The 19448-nt window shown below is 42.5% G+C and overlaps 1 protein-coding gene across 2 annotated transcripts in view; it reads right to left on the reverse strand.

Moving 5' to 3' along the window:
* The window catches only part of PLCD1 (phospholipase C delta 1), a 49472-nt gene that overhangs the window by 8233 nt on the left and 21791 nt on the right, over nucleotides 1-19448 (reverse strand). For both annotated transcript variants that reach the window (XM_010712325.4, XM_010712324.4), the window contains exons 3-8: nucleotides 17110-17338; nucleotides 12480-12609; nucleotides 7912-8140; nucleotides 6693-6894; nucleotides 5449-5593; nucleotides 4318-4467 (exon numbers count right to left, since the gene is read on the reverse strand). In XM_010712325.4, coding sequence (XP_010710627.1) covers nucleotides 4318-4467; nucleotides 5449-5593; nucleotides 6693-6894; nucleotides 7912-8140; nucleotides 12480-12609; nucleotides 17110-17338 — 1085 coding nt within the window. The remainder of the gene's footprint in view (nucleotides 1-4317; nucleotides 4468-5448; nucleotides 5594-6692; nucleotides 6895-7911; nucleotides 8141-12479; nucleotides 12610-17109; nucleotides 17339-19448) is intronic.

Below are 19448 nucleotides of genomic sequence, written 5' to 3' on the forward strand. Positions count from 1 at the left end.
AGCCAATATAACTCTGTGTAACGTGTCCCCTCTTCTTTCAGCAACATCTTATATCTGCCTCTTCCAGCAGAAGAAACAAACACCTCTGCTCTCAAATGACACCAAAAATCTTTTTTAAAGCAACACTATTCCCCTCTTTGGGGTGCAAGCAAATTGATTGTGTCTCTGTGGAGACCAGCCCAGCTCCTCACTGACTGGCTAAGCTGCGAATGAAACTTGATTTAAGCCGAAATTTGACACTGGCACATGAGGCAGTAGCCAAGAACATTTTTCTTCAGCTACCACAAATGATCTGTTTACTCTGAGGAACTCACTCTGTCACTCAAAAGCTGCACAAAGGCAGCTGGGAGGAATGTGCTGTGGATATTAAGAAGCAAAGTCCAAAATTTGGGTGCTGATCCACTTTACTGAGGTTTTAAATAAGCTGACAGACACAGACACATATACATACATGCATTTGCTCCATCTGAATTTGTTCCCCTTCATGTGATATTAAGTATTTCTAGCCTGAGGGGAAAGACATTAAGCTCATCAGTTCGGCTCCGTTGAGTAGATTCCTTGTCTTAAGAAGAAGTATTAGCTGAAATGCTCAATAAATACTCAACAAGTAGACCATAGAGCTATTCCAGTCGCCTGTGGCAAGCCCAAAGAGGAACATAACTAAGAAAGTAGGAAAAGCTACAAGCATGCTGGAGTGCACTGAGAACATGTAGCATGGTGGAACTGATGCAACTCTTTTACTTCCTTATGTTCCCTTGTAAACCATACATTGCCTTAGATTTCCAGAAGTGCAGCTCCACTGCTTTCTCACCTTTTCTGCTGCACACCAAAGGAAGCTCAGCTCTGTATGTGCAATGGTTCTGACACATGGCTTTGGTCCCTTTGGAAGCCTATGATCTGGGACGGGGCACCTGTCTTAAATGAAAGCACTGTTCATTTTATCAGGAGCAAAGCTGTTACAAGCAGAGTAGTTTAAAAGGTCTGCAGACATGCGTTTATTTTACCTGAAAGCTTCTTGACTTTATTAGTGACCTGACAGCCACTGCTAAGTTTAATTTCCAATGTTCAACCCAGTGGTGCTGGCATATTAACAGGAGCCACCTCAACAAACTCTGTGCCTTCGACACCTCCTTTAGAGTCAACAGAAAATTAACACCCCTAGGATGTGATTAGACAGCCGCCTGGAAAGAGGTGAACTACACCTCCAACTGTCCTGTTTATACTAACTAGTTCATAAGCAGCCAAAGTGATGTGCTCAAGTACATAGATACACAAAGGCTAACTGTCACACTGCGTTCTGCTCTCAGGATGAACATACCTATCTGATGTCAGAGAAGCTGTGAGATTAACACGTTCACTTTCAGGAGATGTGCAGACCTGATGCACCAACTCAAAGCATTGCTCCATCTGCAGATGTCTGTCGGGGCACCTGAGCTTAGATACTGCAGGTTTTTACAATGAGCAGCATCAAAGGATGAAAAGAGTCTCCAAAAAATGGGGAAGAAACACATTATCAAGGGAGAGATCTCAGGTCAGTTGTGCTGAGCCTTGCCTTGCTGCTATCCTGGATGTGTTTGCTGAATGGCATGGCTCAAGGTGATGCTGAATGGGGCACTGGGCACAGCAGTGGGTTTGATCCATGGGACAGATGCTGGGTGTGGGATTGCAGAGCCCCAGTCACTGCACTGGGGTGCTCATGGTCCGAAGGGTCACTCAGTAAGGCTAATATATTCAGCCCAAAACCATCCCCATGGTGAAGGGTGTCCAACATCAAAAAGCTAGAGGGGTATGGAATAAGCCTGGTATGCTGAATGTTAGCAGCTAGTTTAGTCTCATCCTAGGGATGGGTTTTTGCATCATTTCTAGCTGGTATGTATGGACAGTGGGGAAAGAACCCCAGCAGAACCCTGTGCAGATCAGGAATTAAGCAGAAAGGCCTGCAGTAAGCAATCAGTAGCAAAGATTGGAGCACCTCTTCCCTACAGCCCTGGCATTGACCTGAAGCTTTCCTGGAACTTTTTTGTGGCTTTTGGCTTTTTATCCTATAGGCCTTTAATTCATGATCAGGACTTAAAGAGAGAAGCTTGATAGAAGTATTTGGACACTTTTTGTAGCCCGATACTCCATTCCTAAATGGAACCTAATGAATGAGATGCCTGCCCAGGGCTGTACTGTGCATTGGTAGTATGACTACAAACTGTGTTATCTTCCTTTAATTACTGACGTTGCCCTGCTTACTCATTCTGCTCTGCCTGCTTTTATTTACAGCCTTTCAGATCTCCTCCCAGTGGTGAATCCTGTATTTTTTTTTCTAAGAAAAAAATATATTACATTCTCTCTGGCTCCTCCATGCCAGCTTCACAAGGAAGTGGAAAAATCTAAGGGGTTTCTACTGTTTTTTTTTTTTGTTCTTAGTGCTTCAGCTTCAATGTGTTTTCCACAAACACACTGTTCTAGTTCACATGGCAGGAAAACAGGAAAAGTAAGAGAAGAGAAAGGATATGTGTTACTACATTGGTATTTTGTCTCCTTTTAAACTAAATGGATCAGTCCCTCCGCTGGAGGGGATCATCCCAGATCCATTCAGTAAAGGTAGATCTGGGCTTTTCTGTTCCGGCGAGGGCCAGGTGTCCACCTGGGCAAAGAGAGCAGGAGGTCAGACAAGCACAAGAATGGGAAAAAACATCTTTGGGAAGCTGGGGTCATCCCCTTAAGCACAAATCACACATTTCCTTCCCTGGTGTTTCACTTTTCTTTCTTCATATCATCCCCTGGTCACAAGGTGGTGTTTTGAAAGGCTGTCAGCAGCTTTCCCCATCCTACGCTGAGGATAAATAACAAGCCAGCACGTAACACGGAAAACGCTGATTTTCCAACTCAGTTAAGAGCCTGCAGAGACCTGCCTCCATGCTGGGTGTAACCTCACTGGGGAAGAGTCACTTCTGAAATGGAGGCCCCACTTGTCTGCCAGTGCAAAGGTCTCGCTGAAGCAGCAGCATTAAAAATTATGATTCATCCGAATTTATTGCACTAGTGCTGAGGGACCAACCCGGATCAGCTTCCTTCTGCGCCAGGCATTGTATCAAGTGAGGCACAGCGTTCCCAAAAAAGGGGAAAGTCAGAAAAGGAAATGAGGAAAAGAGAGAGGGAGAAAAAGTAGAAGATAGATAGAACCATAGAATCATAGAATTGCCCAGGTTGGAAAAGACCTTCAAGATCATCAAGTCCAACCAAGTCCAAGATATTTGGGGTGGCTCGTTTCCCCCCCTTTTCTCCCCTGCTGACTGTCAGCTTTATCCTACCCACAAACTCCTTCCAGCCCTGGCTAGCCCTTCTCCAACTCTTGGCAAATGATTTCTTTAGCAACGAAACGCGATATAAAGGGAACGGCAGCTACTCACACAACAGTCTGTTCTGAAAAGTAATCAGGAGGGAAGAAAGAAAGAAAACACAGACACAAAGGGTGGAAACAGATGAACATTTTGGCTTCTTTTTTTGGAAACAAATTGTTTTTTTTCATATGAAGATTCCATTTCCTTTTTTTTTTTTTTTTTTCTTTTTTTTTTTTTTCCTAATTACCAGATATTCTTGCAGTGGTACACTACGAGGGCTGCGTATCTCCTTCCCCCTGCAGGGTCCACGCTCAGCTCACTGCCTCACACTGCCATAATTCATAGCAATCACAGTGGAACCTGTCCTCCAGGTAACCTCCCACCTTCCCTTGTCCTCCAAGGACTCTTCCATAAGCCCTTCCACACCGCCATCCCAGCCCAGGCCATTCTCAGTGGAAGGATATCTCACACTTGACCCAGTTTTAGGCCACTTGTGCTGCTTTTCCCCTTGGGTTTCAAGGGACAAATAATTATAGTTGTCCTTTCAGCTCTCATGACTTTCTCATCAACAGCCTGGGTTTCCACAGCAACCTCTCTATGTTTCAGAGGATTGGCCATATTCAGTTTCAGGGTGTGGGAACAGACACAAGACAGATCCTCAGGACTCAGCTCCCTTGCATTCCCTCCTTATGGGATGAAGGACGCCGCCATGCCTCAGTAAACAGACCAGAAGTGTCCTTAGTTCCTCAGGGCTATCTCCTCTGAGTCCTTACACAACAAACAAGAAGCAGTTCATTTTGAAGTTTGATGTGCACAGGGTATTTCTAACAACTATTCCTATTTCTTATTTTACCATTGCACCCAGGCAAGCTCTACTTGTCAGCAAGTGTAATTTCCACTGGTTCCCCAGTTAGCATCCAGCAAGAACAGACTTCTCTTGTCCCACCTTCAGAGGGCAGAATGTGCTAGGAGTGGCCTTGCTCACCTCTGGGGAGGGGAACTGTGATTTGCTTCCATCAATCGGGGCGACCAGGAGCATGTCCTGCAGGATCGTTGTCATGTGCTGAGCCATGACCTTCTGCTGGTCGAGGCTGCAGTGGTTCTCCAGGGAGATGATGACAGGGTACGGTGAAGTCTAGGACAAGACAGTAACATCCATCATAATTGAACTCTGAAATTTTACCATCCTATATATAAACTCCGTTGTTGATTTCTCTGGAAATGAGTGCGTCAGCAACAGGGAGTAAAAAAAAAAGGACAAATTCAGGTGTGCACTAGCTACTCAGATCTATGCTGATGCCTTGCTGAAATGATGATCCCATGGACAGGGCAGCGGGCTGGATCAGAATTCCTTCAGTGGGACAGTTTGTGGAGCTCCCTGTGCCTCCATTCTCCACTCACACCGTCGTCAGAGAATCTTCCTAAGTCAGGGGAAGGGAGGCTTGCTTAATTGATCCTTAATTGACATGAATCTTTCCTGAATTCACACATAGGCCTGATCTGGTTCTCTGTGGCCCCCTAGATATTTTGTGTACTGAAGGCATTGCCATTGTCACTGCTTTATAGCCCCAAAGAAAACTTGGTATTGGTTCTCAAGTCGAATGCATTGAAGGAAAATAGCAGAAAGTACACGCTAGGATTTTAAAGGCTGCTAGCTTAGCATTGCCACATAAGAATCCAGACCTGCTTGTTCCTTTTAAAGCAGAGCTTCTAAGCAGTCCTTTGCATCAATCCCTCCAACACACACAGATATAATTCCTCCAATGTAAGAGTAGACCTTGAGGCATCAAAGCCAAGTAAATCAAGGGTTTTCTTGCATTTCCTACCATGTATGTTCAAGAAATTGGGCATTATTTTAACTGCAGGGGCGTCCAACATCTAGCTGTGCTAGCACAGACTTAACTTATCCCAAGGCTGTGCCCTGCCTGACCAGAAACTTCCAGGAATGGATCTGTTCAGAAAGCAGAACCTGGATGCCTAGACGAAGCACGTATCTTCTACCCATAGAAAAGTTACGGTGAAGTATTCAATTTTAAGCTCTCTGCTGGGAGAGCAGAGACCTGCTATCAGTATAGTATGAGAAATCTTAGAGAGTCTCAGGATTCCCAATCCTTACTTTGAAAGCATAGTTCTTGATGGCCTTAATGACATCACAGAAGAGGATCTTGGAGGTGAGAGTGTAGCCATGATAAATGATAGGTTCCGAGTTAGGGCCATCCCAGCAGTCCAGCTCCACACAGCGGCAACCTTTGGTGAGGGCTCTGGAAACAAAGAAGGGACCTGGTTGGGTTTTAAACAACCTGCTCAGGATCAGGCACAGATATTGCCTGGGAAGACAGATAGGAAGTTCAGGGTTCAAGGCAGAAAGTGGATCAGTCACAGGTATTGCCTGGGAAAGTTGATGGGTAGTTCAGAGATCAAGATAGAAAGGAGAGCTTGGAAAAACAGGAAAGCAGATGGAGAAAGGATGGGATCAGGAGAGCTCAGGGGAACAGAGCTGAAGGCTGAACAAGGAAGGCACGGTGGGATCTGAGAAAAGAGGTCATTGAAAGCCCAAACTAAGGGCTATCTGAAGAAGGAGACACAGTAAGTGTTAAGTGAGAAAGGACATTCATATTTGTGTCCCAAGTCTTTTCCCAAAGATGGCGACGAGAAGAAATGTACTGGAAGAAAGAAAGTCAGCTACAGAAGCCAGATCTTGAAGCCGGGATGATGTGTGTTCTTCACCTAGATCTGATAAGATCTGATAAGATCTGAGGGATGAATCCTCCAAGCTGTTATTAATTACCTCTGGGGAGACTGCAGGGGGCCAGTTTCCCAAATTGAGTCTACAGACTGAATTCCCATTTGAAACTCCCTTCCACACATCCATACTTCTAGTTTCATCTACTTTCAAATCAAAGTTTTTTTATGAAAGATTTAACTTCCTTGGAGGTGATCTTGCCTCTTTTATGCAACTCCCAATAATACATTTCAGATAACACAAATCCTTTAAATCACTGCAGTAAGAATCGTGGATTTTTTTTTTTTTTTTTTTTTTTTTTTTCAAGACAAAAGGTAATTCCACAATTTGAAGATACTGTAAGAGGAATTCAAATAGCTACTTTCAGTAACTTGGACCAGATTTCATTCTCTGCTCCCTTAAGCTTGGGACTTGAGATAGTCGCTACTTTATTTTAGTCGCTGTTTCCTAGTCTGAGGATGAGAGGTTGCCTCTTGGCTCTCTTGTATCTGGCAGTATAGATGTCTTGTAAGATGACTTAATCACCTTATGTCTTCTATAAAAAAGAAAAAAAAAAAACCAACATTTCACAGGTACTTAAACACATTCACACACAAACACACGCACACGTACATTACCTGATGTAGGCTTCTGTGCTGCTAGGGCCTGTAAGCTGGTCATCCATAAGGTAGGTATTGTGTGAGGATGATACAAAGTAGTGACTGAGAGGTTGAGTCATGTCCTGGTAAACTTTACGGTGGGATGTGTTGAATATATTCCCATCATCAGACAGCAAGTACATCAGGAAACCATCTTTGGTCATGGCATTACGCTTCTTGGCTGCCAGATGAATAGACAGAAACCCCATGCTTAATATTTGACACAGCTGTGGTGTCATCTTCACCATGGTGCCTGCTGATCCCCAATGGTCTCAAAGGTAAAACATGCTCCCTAGGCACTCAGCTAATGGTAGAGAGATTTACGCTGCTCAGATGACAGTGACAGCTTCATCTGTCCGAAAGTATTTTAAAAATCCCTTCACAAGCAGAACCTTTTTGGCATTTACTGTCCTTGGTATGACCTAAAGAGTGCTGAACACAACACTTATCTCACCTGCTTCTAGAGATCTGCAGTACAAAAATCTCCATTTAAGCACTTCAGGTCTCTTTCATACCAACACAGAAATTGTCAGACGATGATTGATATCTCCCCATCTTGAGGGACTGAGCTAGATTTCAATCCAGCCCTCAAATCCAACATCTGCAAAGCATTATCCCTCTCCTGAAGCTCTACCAGAACAGTGCAGAGAGCCTATGATCTTGCACTGATTTCTTGAACATGTCCTCCAAAATGCCCAAGTCTGTGATTCCTTAATTTCTGAGCAGAACGACGGTTATGCGATTGCTTTCCTAAACAGCTTCACCTTCTTGCCTATCTACTCAGAGATCTCATCACCTTGTGGGTTTTCACGTGCTCATGTACAAAACCATTTATCTGTTTCTCTGTTTTGAAGAACAGAAACATTGCCACATTGCAAGCTATGTGATGACTGCTATCTGAATAAGCCATCAGAGTTTTTCCCACAGGAATGCCACTGCTCTCTAATCAAATCTACGTCAACCCCTATTCTGGCTGCTCATAGTACCTAAGCCAAATATGAACGTAAATATTTCCCAGATTCTCATTTCTCCTTCTTTTCTCAAGCTGCTGGTGTTCCCCTAAAAGACTGTTGTTTTAGAAATGGTTTAAAAAACAAAACAACACAACAGGGCTGTAGAAGCAAGCAATAGCAAAGCAATTCGGAGTTCATCAAGATAATAAGATTTTAATTCAAAGCAAGCAGGGTTTCCAACTTACCTCGTTCACTGGGCTCGTATCTCTGAATTAAGGGAGGAGCAGCAACAACAGCATCTTCTTCTTGCTGTGTCTCATAGAGGAACCTCACCAGGTTCTGGCAGGACATGAGCCCTTCTGCATCTGAGTACTTTTGGAAGATTGTGTCTATTTCCTTTCTCTCTGTCAGTATCTTGTAAAATTCCTCTATCTCATCATCCTCCAGAGCCTCTGTTTTGGACTTGTCACAGTACTGTAAACGTAGAGGGGAGAAGGAGTGAAAACCTTCTTTCCTTCTGGCATATGCCAGCCGTAATCTGCACCAGGGCTACACAACGCAGAACACAAAATAATTGGAAACAGTTACTGGCCAGTGAATGAGAAGCACAGTGAATGGTTCTCATTAATAAGGCCACTAGTCACATAATGGTTACAATTATTATCATTATTTATTCATATTATCAGTATGTTGGAGAGCACCAGGAATGGCCCTGAGCTCCACTGCATTACATGCTATGCAAACCATGCGTTAAAAGGAAGGCTCCTTACAATCCAAGCAAAAAAATCAAGGGTCAAGAGAAATAAACCTCTTGATCTCAAGAGGTGGAGCACTGTACAAAAACAACTAGTGCATCTGATGTAAAATCTGGTAGGTAAAGTGGAAAGACCTTTCCCTTGATCCTAGTGGGTCCGAACTTCAAGAGACAATCAAGGCCAGTTAGCAGGACTGCTTGCAATGACAGTATTAAAACTGACATTAGAAAAAAAAAAAAAAAACCTTCTCAACATGTGCTTGTTTAGGTATGGAAAAAAAAAAAAAAAAAAAAAAAAAAAAAAAAAAAAAAGATCTTCTATCCATGGAAATTTCCCATTCTTCTCCAAAAAAACCAAGTTGCAAAATCCCCACAAAATTGCAAATCAGGTATCAGCTTCTCAAGGAGCTGCAATACAAATTCTTCATGCCTCCATGCTTCGCAATGGTTTTAACTTCTCTACTCAGTCACAGCTGAGTGGGCACCACAGCCAAGAACTTGGCTGACCAGCAGTTTAAGATGTGCAAGCTAGCATCTCCACACAGGACAACACCTTTTCCAGCAATAAATATTCCCAAGTTCAATTTTTCATCAGAATTTTCTTTTTCCTGTGGCAAATTCTGATAGGAATTTTGTTGTTTGCTCCTATCAGAAATCCTTGTAGAGAGGTGAGCAACTATTATTTTTGTTATCTCTGGTTTGTAAACCTCTGCAGTAAATACGACTGAGCAAAACAAGCTGGAATGGAAAGCAGGAGCTGATCTCAGGGGAATCATAGCAGGGAATGTTATATTACTTCAAAGTGTTCTTGTCAGCAAATTGCAGCAGTCAAACCACATCCAGTTAATGCCTTGTAATTATGATGATTCCCTCTCTCCCAGTGTCTGCAGCAAGCAAACAGACCCCCAGCACTGGTAAGACAGCCCACTTGCATCTTACATTTCAGTCACATCTGAAAAATCAAACTTTTGCCATGGATGACAAATCTCCAACAGGATATGAAGTGCCTGCAGGACCTGGTTGCCTTATTTGGTTTTTGGCCTAAAATTTTCTCTCCTTCAGATCTGAACTAGACATGCAGCATGCACTCCAGACCACGCAGAAGAGGTTGCTGTGCATTTCATTTCCTTGAAATGAACAACTTGCTACCAGATACCAGGATGTAGCTGAAATACAGCAACTGGTCAAACCAGAGGAATTTAATTGGTTTTGATCTTTGATCTCTTATAGAGATAGAGCTATTGACCTAGGTTTTATGAGCAAAATGCACATCTCAGTTTAACTAGTCACCATGCTAATCTCAGCCTAACCCTTCCAATGATCCCATTGGATGGGCGATGGCCATAGTGGCTTTGGCAGTTGTCCAAGCAAGATGATAATAACAGACTGTTTGTCCTCACGCAGTACCTCCTCCAGAGCCTTTCACTAGCAGTTTATGGCACACATATAAAACCAGACAAAATGATCATGACATGTTGCGTTTCACAAAGTGAATCAAGAGGAAAAAGCTCAACTTGTTCTGATTTCAGAATCTGTTGGTTAAAAGCTGTGGGCTCATCTCAGGGATCGAACAATCTATGAAATGTTCAATACTACAGACACTTTGAAAATGAGTTTGAGCTGTTCTGGAACCATCTTTTCCTTGCTGCCTTCCATGTCTGTATGGTGTTGCACTGTGGCTTTGGCAGATCTCAAGCTAAGTTGAGCGTGATATTTAGCAGCTGAAAAAAGGAGTATAAGGAGGGAAACTGATGGAGACTGCAGGGATGCTGTAAATGATAGATGTTCTTTAACACACCACGTGGAAAATGACTCCTAGGAAGTCATTATAGCTAATATATCTCAGTAAGTTTGTTCATTATTTGCCAGTAAAGATTGTAATGAACAAAGTACAAAAGCACTGGTATCACAGTCATATTCTAGGATGGATCAGATACACAGTGTAAAACTGGGCTCCTCATAGCTTGGGCTATGAGAGCTCCAAATTAGATTTTCAGTTCAAAAAGCTGTGATTCAGCTCATTTGTATGGATCATGAACAATGATTCCTGAATGAACTTTAGTTTGCCACAAGGAGTCAGAAGCTTTCAAATGCACTGGAATGAAGTGAGCAATTACAGGAGCTTTGCAGTTTCTGGCTGCATAGCATATGTCTCACTTAGATGTGTCTAAAATCTAGATGTCGACACAGTTACGTGGCAAAAAGCAAGAATAATGTAAGAACATGCCCTGTAGCTCTCCCTTAAATCTCTTGGTTGCCCTTCCTTCCCATGACTAGATAAAGCAATACTCACTAAGACAGAAAAGATCACCATTTTAATATGCTGTAGCGTCTCGTGGTCCATCTAAATTTAAGGGCTATATAAAATGAAAACATAATTGCTTAAGGATTCGGTGGTCAAATAAAGTGAGACAGACTCTCCTTAAAGGCAATTCACCACACAAGAGATTTGAATTAACCTTTTGGAGGTTAATTCAGAGGGTTAATTAACATCTTCTCTTTCCCCTGGCTATACAGGAAGCTTAGAACAATTACAGGTCTAATAAGTGTACTTCTGACTAGCTGCCCACATTTAGATAGGATGAATGAGGGCTTAGTTACTGCTTGGAGTCCTCAAGCAAAAAGAGAATTGAACTTTGGTAAGTTTCCAATCCTGCTGCTCCCTTCTAACTGCTGCAACATCTGATTCAGACCTTTGATGTTTGAAGATGTGTATGAGGTGTCACCTTTAGGATGAGGTGAATCACACCCTGTTCTACAGTATTGGTTTGATGAACACCAATTGCAAAGGGAATGTTAAGTGCTGGTGACTACTTCCAGTGTAGGTGCCTGCAGTGGGAGATATCTAACTCAACTAGAGGAATTCCAGACTTCTTGCTATTCTTCCATGGTCTACCCAAGTAGAGAACAAACCATAGAATATGCCAGCCACATTCAGCTGTATATCTTGGTGATTTTGCAAGGTGAAATTTTTCAAGATCTGCTGAGAACCTTCCTCCATATCATAGAATCATAGAATGGCTTAGGTTGGAAGAGACTTTTAAAGATCAGCAAGTTCCAACTCGCTATCACGGGCAAGGTTGCCAGCCACTAGATCAGGCTGCCCAGGGCCCCATCCAACCTGGGATCCTGCAGAGTTACCAAAGAGACAGCTCCATAAACCAAGGATTAGGAAACTTGTTCCTCCTTTGGGGAAAGGTCCTAGTGAGACCTTGCCAACCTCCGGCGTTATCTGCTTACAGGAAGGAGCAGGAGGAGTACAGCCTGTACCTTCAACGACCCACATGTTTACCACTAGTCAGAAAGAAACATTTCTGAAACTGCCCAGCATTAATTCAAATCCTGCTTCAGATAAGACGGAAGTTTGGAATTTATCCAGGTGTTTTTTTCTCATCTCGGGAGGAAGGCTTGTTTAGAGACACTTAGAACAGCAGAGAAATTTTCGTCCCTATCTTCTGATAGCCAGGAAGCTGGACCTAGAGAAATGAGAAGTGCACATCCAAGTGGACTGAACATGCCTTGGCCTATCAGAGCAACCACACTGGCCCAGGTGAAGGTGTAATGTTACGTATCTTTCATCATTTTGTTATTCATTCCCAGTTACACTTTATCATTGTTTACACAAGTCACTGGAAACCCACCTGTTCTGAGATTGTACAGAGTTTGTAATTTCACCAAACTGATTTAGGTGCCTTAGGCATTGACACGTGGCTACAGCATGAAGAACTCCTAAAATTTCTGAGACTTACAGTGCACTTGCACTTTGGCTTTTCCTTTTTCTCACATTATCCATGTCTGTGTTCTGTCTTTTCTGAGGCCAGGTAAAACTGTGTCTCAATAGTAAAGAAAGAACACCTTGACAGAGCTTCATCAAAAGCACTGTGCTATCCTAACTCAGTTATTGGTGAGAACTGCTGAGCACTGAAAGCTAAGAGTACTTTCTTGGTACAAGAAAAGATACTAGGAGTTCGCTTAGGTTAGGTCTCCACCCAATGCTGAAAGCAGTGGGAGACCTTCACCTCATTCAACAGCCACTACTAATCTGCTTGCTGTTGTTACCTGGAAAATCTCCTTGGCATGATAGTCATCAACTTCAATGTTCACTTCTTTCAGGAAGTTCTTGAGCTCTTTAAAGCTCATCTTGTTGTCTTTGTTCTTATCAGCTTTCCGCAGGCAGGTGTGAATCCAACTGCAGGATGATGTAAGGAAACCTCTCCAGGTCAGTGAGGTCTAAATACCACCCCTCTACACAGCACACGGCTAGGCAGACAAATCTCTTGTAAAGATTCTGAACCACTTCTCCCTGCTGCTATAAATCAGCATGCTCCCACTGAACAGCTTGCATCATCTCACCTTCTGCTCTGAAAGGGCAAAGCGATGCTTTGGCAGAAGCAAAGTGCTCTGTAGTACAAGCAATCATGACCCAGGAAAAGCTTGTCACCATCTGGCCAAGGCCAGATCAGTTCTATTTAACCTGCAGGAATTTCTGGACACAGTCACATCACAAAACAGTCTGATTTCTCTTTTGTGGCAGAAAGTGCATCCTCCAGATGGGAGAAAGGAGAATGAAAAGATCTCCCAGGGATGGGCAACTGATGATTAAGAATTTCATAGTGCATCACGCTGAACACTTAACAGGGATTCTCTGAAATAAACATGAATAGTCCTCTATATTTATTCAGGTATTTCTACCTCGATATCTTAAGAAATTTGTTGTGAATAAAACCAATCCAATCTTTACAGAAAGTCTTGGCTTTCCCTTGTAAAACACACAGTGTCTATTTCTGTATTGTACTGTGGCTGTGATAATAGTTCCTAAGAGCTCCATTTATATTCACTCCAGTATATCTATCTATGGATCTGAAGCAATTACCATAAAAATCAGCTTTTTTAGTGTTACTCCAGTTAATTTGAACTAGGTCTGCCATGTTTTTTTGTTTGTTTGTTTTTGTTTGTTTTGTTTTTTTTAAGTCCCCTGGGAAAATGTCAGGTAGTTGAGATAACTTGGAGTTTTAAACAAGCAAACTAACTAACTAAATAAATAAATAATGATAACTTTTTGCATCAAGCCAACTGTATCTCTCTAACTTGCTCTAACTATCAAACAACAAAGGCCATCCAGAAGAATATCCTATTTTTCCACATGAAAATTACTGAAATAACAATTAGATCACCATAAATCCAACCTTTCGTGACTTGCATAGGAAGCACTGCTCCAAACTCATTCCAGAAAATATAGAAATATGGATTTTAGCAAAATAAACTTCAGAAGTAGCAAACACCAACTGGGGCACATAGTGTCATAATATTTGATCTGGATCTTTCAAAATCACCTCCAAAACAAGGTGATGAGTGACAGCCTATAGGGGCTGTAGATATAACTCTGAAAGAGGGTACTCACCAACAGCTACCATTGCATTCAAATATTTCCAAACACTTGGAAATATGTGTAAAGTGTCTGGTAGTTCTGTCGGTCTCTTGGAAAGTTGAGCTTTTTGTCTTTCAAAATCTTGGCATATGCTAAACAATGACCTCACATTGCATCTCTCTTAGCCTGGTAATATTCCTCCTTCATACACATGGAAATGAAAATAGAGGTAACATTTCCTCTGACTCCCAAGGATATTCCAGGGCCCTGAACCAGGCTCTGGCTTGGAGAGTTCCCCAGAAAACCAAGTTTGAATCATGAAGCTCCTATGTGATCTCCTCCTAGGATGTTCTGCTGAGAGCACAACACCATCCACCCCACCAGCTGTGCTCCAAAGAACATCTGCTTAGCATATGACAACTTGGTGCCAACAGCAGGGTCAGCCATTCCCACCCAACCTGTGCACTCCAGCTCCCCTTCACAAACTTCCTAAAATAACAGACAGAAGGAACGCACAACTCTAGGAAATTCTTCTTGTCTGGTGGAAACACCATTTGGCAGCCCTGGTTGTGGGTCTTCCTTTCACCTCACCTCGTCTATTTGGGCATGGGGGGACAAGGAAGAAGCGTTCCCATTCTCGTATACCTCCAGAAAGAGGCTGCTTCTTGTTTTTAAAGGATCTGCCAGCTTCAGGACTACCAGCTTTCTATGAGAAACCAAAGAAGAATGACTGAAACGATCTGGCAGATATCCCAAGAATGTGCTTGAAAAGAAATGCTGCAGAATTTCTGGTAAGCTATTCCTAACCAGAAGAAAAGCTCATATACAAATCCCAGAAATGAAGCAGACTGTGTCACACCACTCAAATGAAAAGTCCCCTGTGTTTTCTGATCTAAAGTCATCTCTGCATGCATATCTGCAGCATTTGCTAAAAAAAAAAAACCTATGACAACTTGTTGAGGGTTGAAGCTGAGGCTTACTAAAACACTACTGCATGTACAAGAACATTAGAAATACTCTTCAAGCACGCAGAAGTTCTATCTTATAGGTGTATAGGACTGGAAAGGACACATAACATATAATGGAGGAGCCTGAATTTGTGTAAGAAGCCAAACAAACCCCACCTGCAACAATCACAGTCTTTGCTTTCAATACTCGTTTTCAAAATCTTACTCATTCCTTATCTGCATTGCAAGGCTTCTAAGGGTGGAAAAGATCCACTGTTCAGCAGTTCTCCAGAGATGGATGGGGGACAGGCAGGGGATGCAACACTTTTCCTCCGCTGCCTCTTCCCCTTCTGTGCTCACAGATGCAGAGAACGCTTCTGAGGTTTAAAGAATATGTGAATAAACCCACGCTGCCAAGCAAACCCAGTGAAGATGGGCTAAATTTAAAATCTCAGGCTTTAATTAAACATCATCAAATTTCAAATGAGAAATCATGCTGTTCTGTAATTCCAGGTTACGTTAAACGACCTGAGACAATCCTAGATTGGAAGCCAGGACCACACAGTAATTACTCTTCCAGAAATACGGCTTGCCTACCAACCCCATTTAGCTCCGATTCTGCTTTCCAGAGTCAGAGAGGTACTTTTCCACACTGGAAATTTACAGCTTTCTTCCCTTGCAAATGCTATTGTTATTTCCCCCTCACACCTTAGCAATCTCATTTCTTCTTACAGGGAAGTTTTTCAGCAATACAGTCAACTGACAAGTTCCAGGGACGAGTTTCTGTGGCCCAGATTTTCCCCATATACCATGGAGTGGAAGCATCTTTCACATTCAGAAGGAAAACCAAGAGAGTCTAACATTTCCAACAGCACTGAAGCTTCAAGATTTCAACTTGTCTGGGAAGCAACCCTGCCACCACGAACACCATCATGCTCATATCAGAATTAGTGGAATGTGACTCCTTCAAACGAGCTGCATTCTGGTGATGCAGGTGCTTATTAGACTCAGAATCACTCAGGTTGGAAAAGACCACAAAGGTCATCAAGCCTAATCAACAACCCATCCCTAGCATACCTATAAACCAACAACCCATCCCTAGCATACCTATAAACCATGTCCCTCAGTGCCACAACTTCATACTTCAGAGAATCCACAGAAAAGCCTGATGAAAGCTCAGCATTTATGTGCCATTTCCCTCATCATCACTACATTATTACCCAGCAGGGAACCCACACAGAGGAAGCCTTGGCTGAGGGGAAAGGCCCCCTGGTGCCTGCTCAGGCTCAGGCTCCAGCTTTGTGATTTTCCCCTGCTGACAACTTCACATCACCCCTCCTCTGCACGGATTCTTTGATGTCAAACCAGGCATGAAGCTCACACAGCCTTCCCTCACTGCCAAGTGCTATCTGTTTTCCTCTCTGATAGCTGGATGCCTGTTTTTGTGAAGCTTAAGGCAGCTTAATATTTCACGACCACTACTGCTCTGTCAAATCAGGGTGAAATCAGCCAGCAAGTTCATATGCTACAGTCAGGGCCTCAGACACACAGGAACTGCAGAAAACTCAGCAAAAACTACACCCACAGATAGACTGTTTTCATATGGATGCAATTAATTTACTGAGTGAAATTCAGCACTGGGGAAAATTCCCTGCGAATTGAGCAAAGCCAGGATTTCATTCTATATCTAATTCACTCTCCTCATACAACTGACCCCTTCCCTTTCTTTCCCTTTCCTTTTTCTTTCCTTCCCTTCTTTCCCCTTCCCTTCCTTTTCCTTCCCCTTCCTTTCTTTCCCCTTCCCTTTCTTGTCTTGCATTGTCCCTAGAGCAACTGCAGTCTCTTTCAAGGCAAAACTTCCTGCCACGCTGAGGCAAATAAGGAGTAATTTCGCTCAAGTCAGTGGAGCTACCCTGGAGTAAACTTGGCAGATAGAAGAATCATTTCCCTCGCCTTATATTACCGCGAAACATGATAAATAGTATGGGCCTTTCATGCCTTGCCAGAAAGTGCCTGTCCTGGAGTTAACTGCAGTGCAAGTGAAACAGACCCCTGAAGAACACAAAAAATAATGGTTGTTTTATCTGGAGCACCCTGAAAGGAGCAATTCTTTGCTTAAGGAGCTCTGTGAAGCCTGAATCCACTCTTGCATGTATCACTTTGAACAGGAAAAAAAAAAAAAGCACTGGAAACCAAGGAGTTTGCCCAGGTACAAAATCAGTAAAATCATGAGAGAAAACTCAGTGCCAGTAGTAAAAAAAAAAAAAAAAAAAAAAAAAAAAAAAAAAAAAGGGGTTATACGACTAACTCCACCCACAGAGAAATACAAGTGCATCTTTGTGTGCAATTAATCGCTTTACAAGGCAAAGGATACTGTTGGAGTTTCTGTTTCTGGTTCATGGAGTTGCTGTGGGCTATGATTTTCCCAAGGCCGCAGACCCAGTGGTTGGCATCATCCTCTGAACTTGCAATGAGGTCCAGGTTTTTCCGCTGGTCTTTGAAAATGATGGAAAAGCAGCGATACTCTGGTACATCCTTGGCGTATTTTTCCATACCTTCTGTTTTATGGCCTGACCTCACATCCCGAATATCTTCAATAGAGACTGTGGAAAGAAAACAGAGCTTGCTGTCGGCAGGGGTTCACTCACCCTTATCTTTGCCTAGTGATGGATTTTAAGAAATTACTCTTTTTCCTTTTTCTGCAACCTCTCCCTCCCACAGCTGGAGGATTCTCTATTTTTTTCCAGCTTCCACAAATTCAGTGCTAAAGAAACTGCTAAAGAAAAGTGCAAGAAACATAAAAACAAATCAAAACTCTTTGTTCTTTTCACGTGTCCTGTATTTAACAAAGAAGCAAAATTTGCAGAGGTGCCATACTGTGATATCACGTTTATGAGGTACCAGTCACTGTCAAGACTTTGGGTCCAGTCCTTGAAGCATCCCTGACTTGAGCTTTGCCTCTGAAGACCCTAGGATCATGACCAACATGATCTCACCCCATCAATCAAATAACCTTCAGCTGTTCTCCTTCCAGAACTGGAAACAAAAAATTCTAAAGGTCCTCAGGAAAATGAGGAGTGACTTCAGTAAAAGCAGGGCATGGACTGAAATGGTCATTCTTCAATTTGCAAAAAATAAAAAGGTAACACCTAAAATCCTATATACTCTTCTCAGCCACACTAGTATAAACTAGGGAGGAAAAAACCAAAGACTTAGGGCAGGTTGCTTTCAACCATGCTCCATCCACACCTCTGCCAAAGGTCAATTTGATCCTATTTGCTGTAAGAAAGCAAAATATGGCTTTCAAACCCATTCCTCCCCATTCCCATCTCTGACCATCACCTAGTGCAAATGAGCCCTGAAGCCACACCAGATTTGCCATGTGCACCCCCAAAACCTTCAAGACATAATGTGAAGCAAAAGGAAGTAACTGAGACAATCCTACACTGCTCTTCTCTTCTCAATGAATTTGAAAAAGTTGGTTTAAAATTATTCCTACCTCAAATTGTAAACCATGGGTAAAATCTATTTCCTTTGTCATGTATGTATGAGATTGATTTTGTTTGTGCTTGTCTTTGAGGTGCTTTGTTGAAAAGTAGTATGAGAATGTAAAATATTGCCACTACTCAGCTGAAAAAAAAGCTTACACCCCCAAATCTCTTTTACCTGATAGTTCATTTAAATTGATGCCATTTCACTGGCACAGTGCTCAGTTCACTCAAAGTCAACACCGCAGAAATAAACAGCTCAGTGTCCACCCTGTGCAGTTATAGCATGCCTGCCCTGGGACCACACAAAATTGATCAGATGCTCATTAGAATTTGAAATTCTCCTTTTATCCTCAGGGAGGAATGGCAATACTCAGCTGACGAGGTAAGAAAAATACCATAGACTTACAAACAAATTCATGATCTTCAAAAATTCGTGACTGTCCAAAACCAACACTTGACATTTGCTTTAAATTCCACCCATGTGTTGGGGTGGTCCAACATGCTCCATAACACTTCGCTGACTTGGTTTCCATGCCAGAACATGCCGTGAGACCCCTCCTAGAACTGGCAATGTTCCTTCCTGATGATAAGCAATTATCTTTGTGTGGTCTATTATTATCACTTGGTAAAGGCCAAGAGTGGATCAGACAGAGGGCAGAGGAAGAGAGAGTTAAGATGGGTTGTGATCGGATGAGATGGGAGGGGATGGGATGGGCTGCTGTGGAATTACATTATCTAGCCAACTTACTGTTGAGTGAAAGCTTATGGTTTTGAGTGCTAAAATTATCTTCAGAAGAAGACTGCTGCAATTCTCTTACAGCTGGGCTGCTGTGGAGAGCCTTGCTGCTGAATTTGCTCATTAACAGGCAAAATCATCAGGAATCATCAGGCAAATGACAGTCAGTGTACCTTAGGTAGCACAGTACGTCTTACACCTTTATTGTAAGAGATGCTATCATGTTCAGCGGGATTCAGTCAAAATATATCTAAAGCTTAGGCTCCTTTCCACTAATGGGGGAAAAAAAAAAAAAAATTTTTGGAACACAAATGTTTTGTCCTATCTAGAAACAAACTTTTTAGGGTGAGATAAATCAAAGCTTTAATTCATGGCTACAGTGGATCCTAGACCAAAAAAGAAGTTCAGACTGAGCATCTCAAATGCAGATGTGCACCATCCAGACAATCCGTAAGTAGGTGATCCTCCTCCACTTCTGGTCTCCCT

This window comes from Meleagris gallopavo, chromosome 6 (assembly GCF_905368555.1).
Source record: "Meleagris gallopavo chromosome 6, MGAL_WU_HG_1.1, whole genome shotgun sequence".
Classification (NCBI taxonomy): domain Eukaryota; kingdom Metazoa; phylum Chordata; class Aves; order Galliformes; family Phasianidae; genus Meleagris; species Meleagris gallopavo.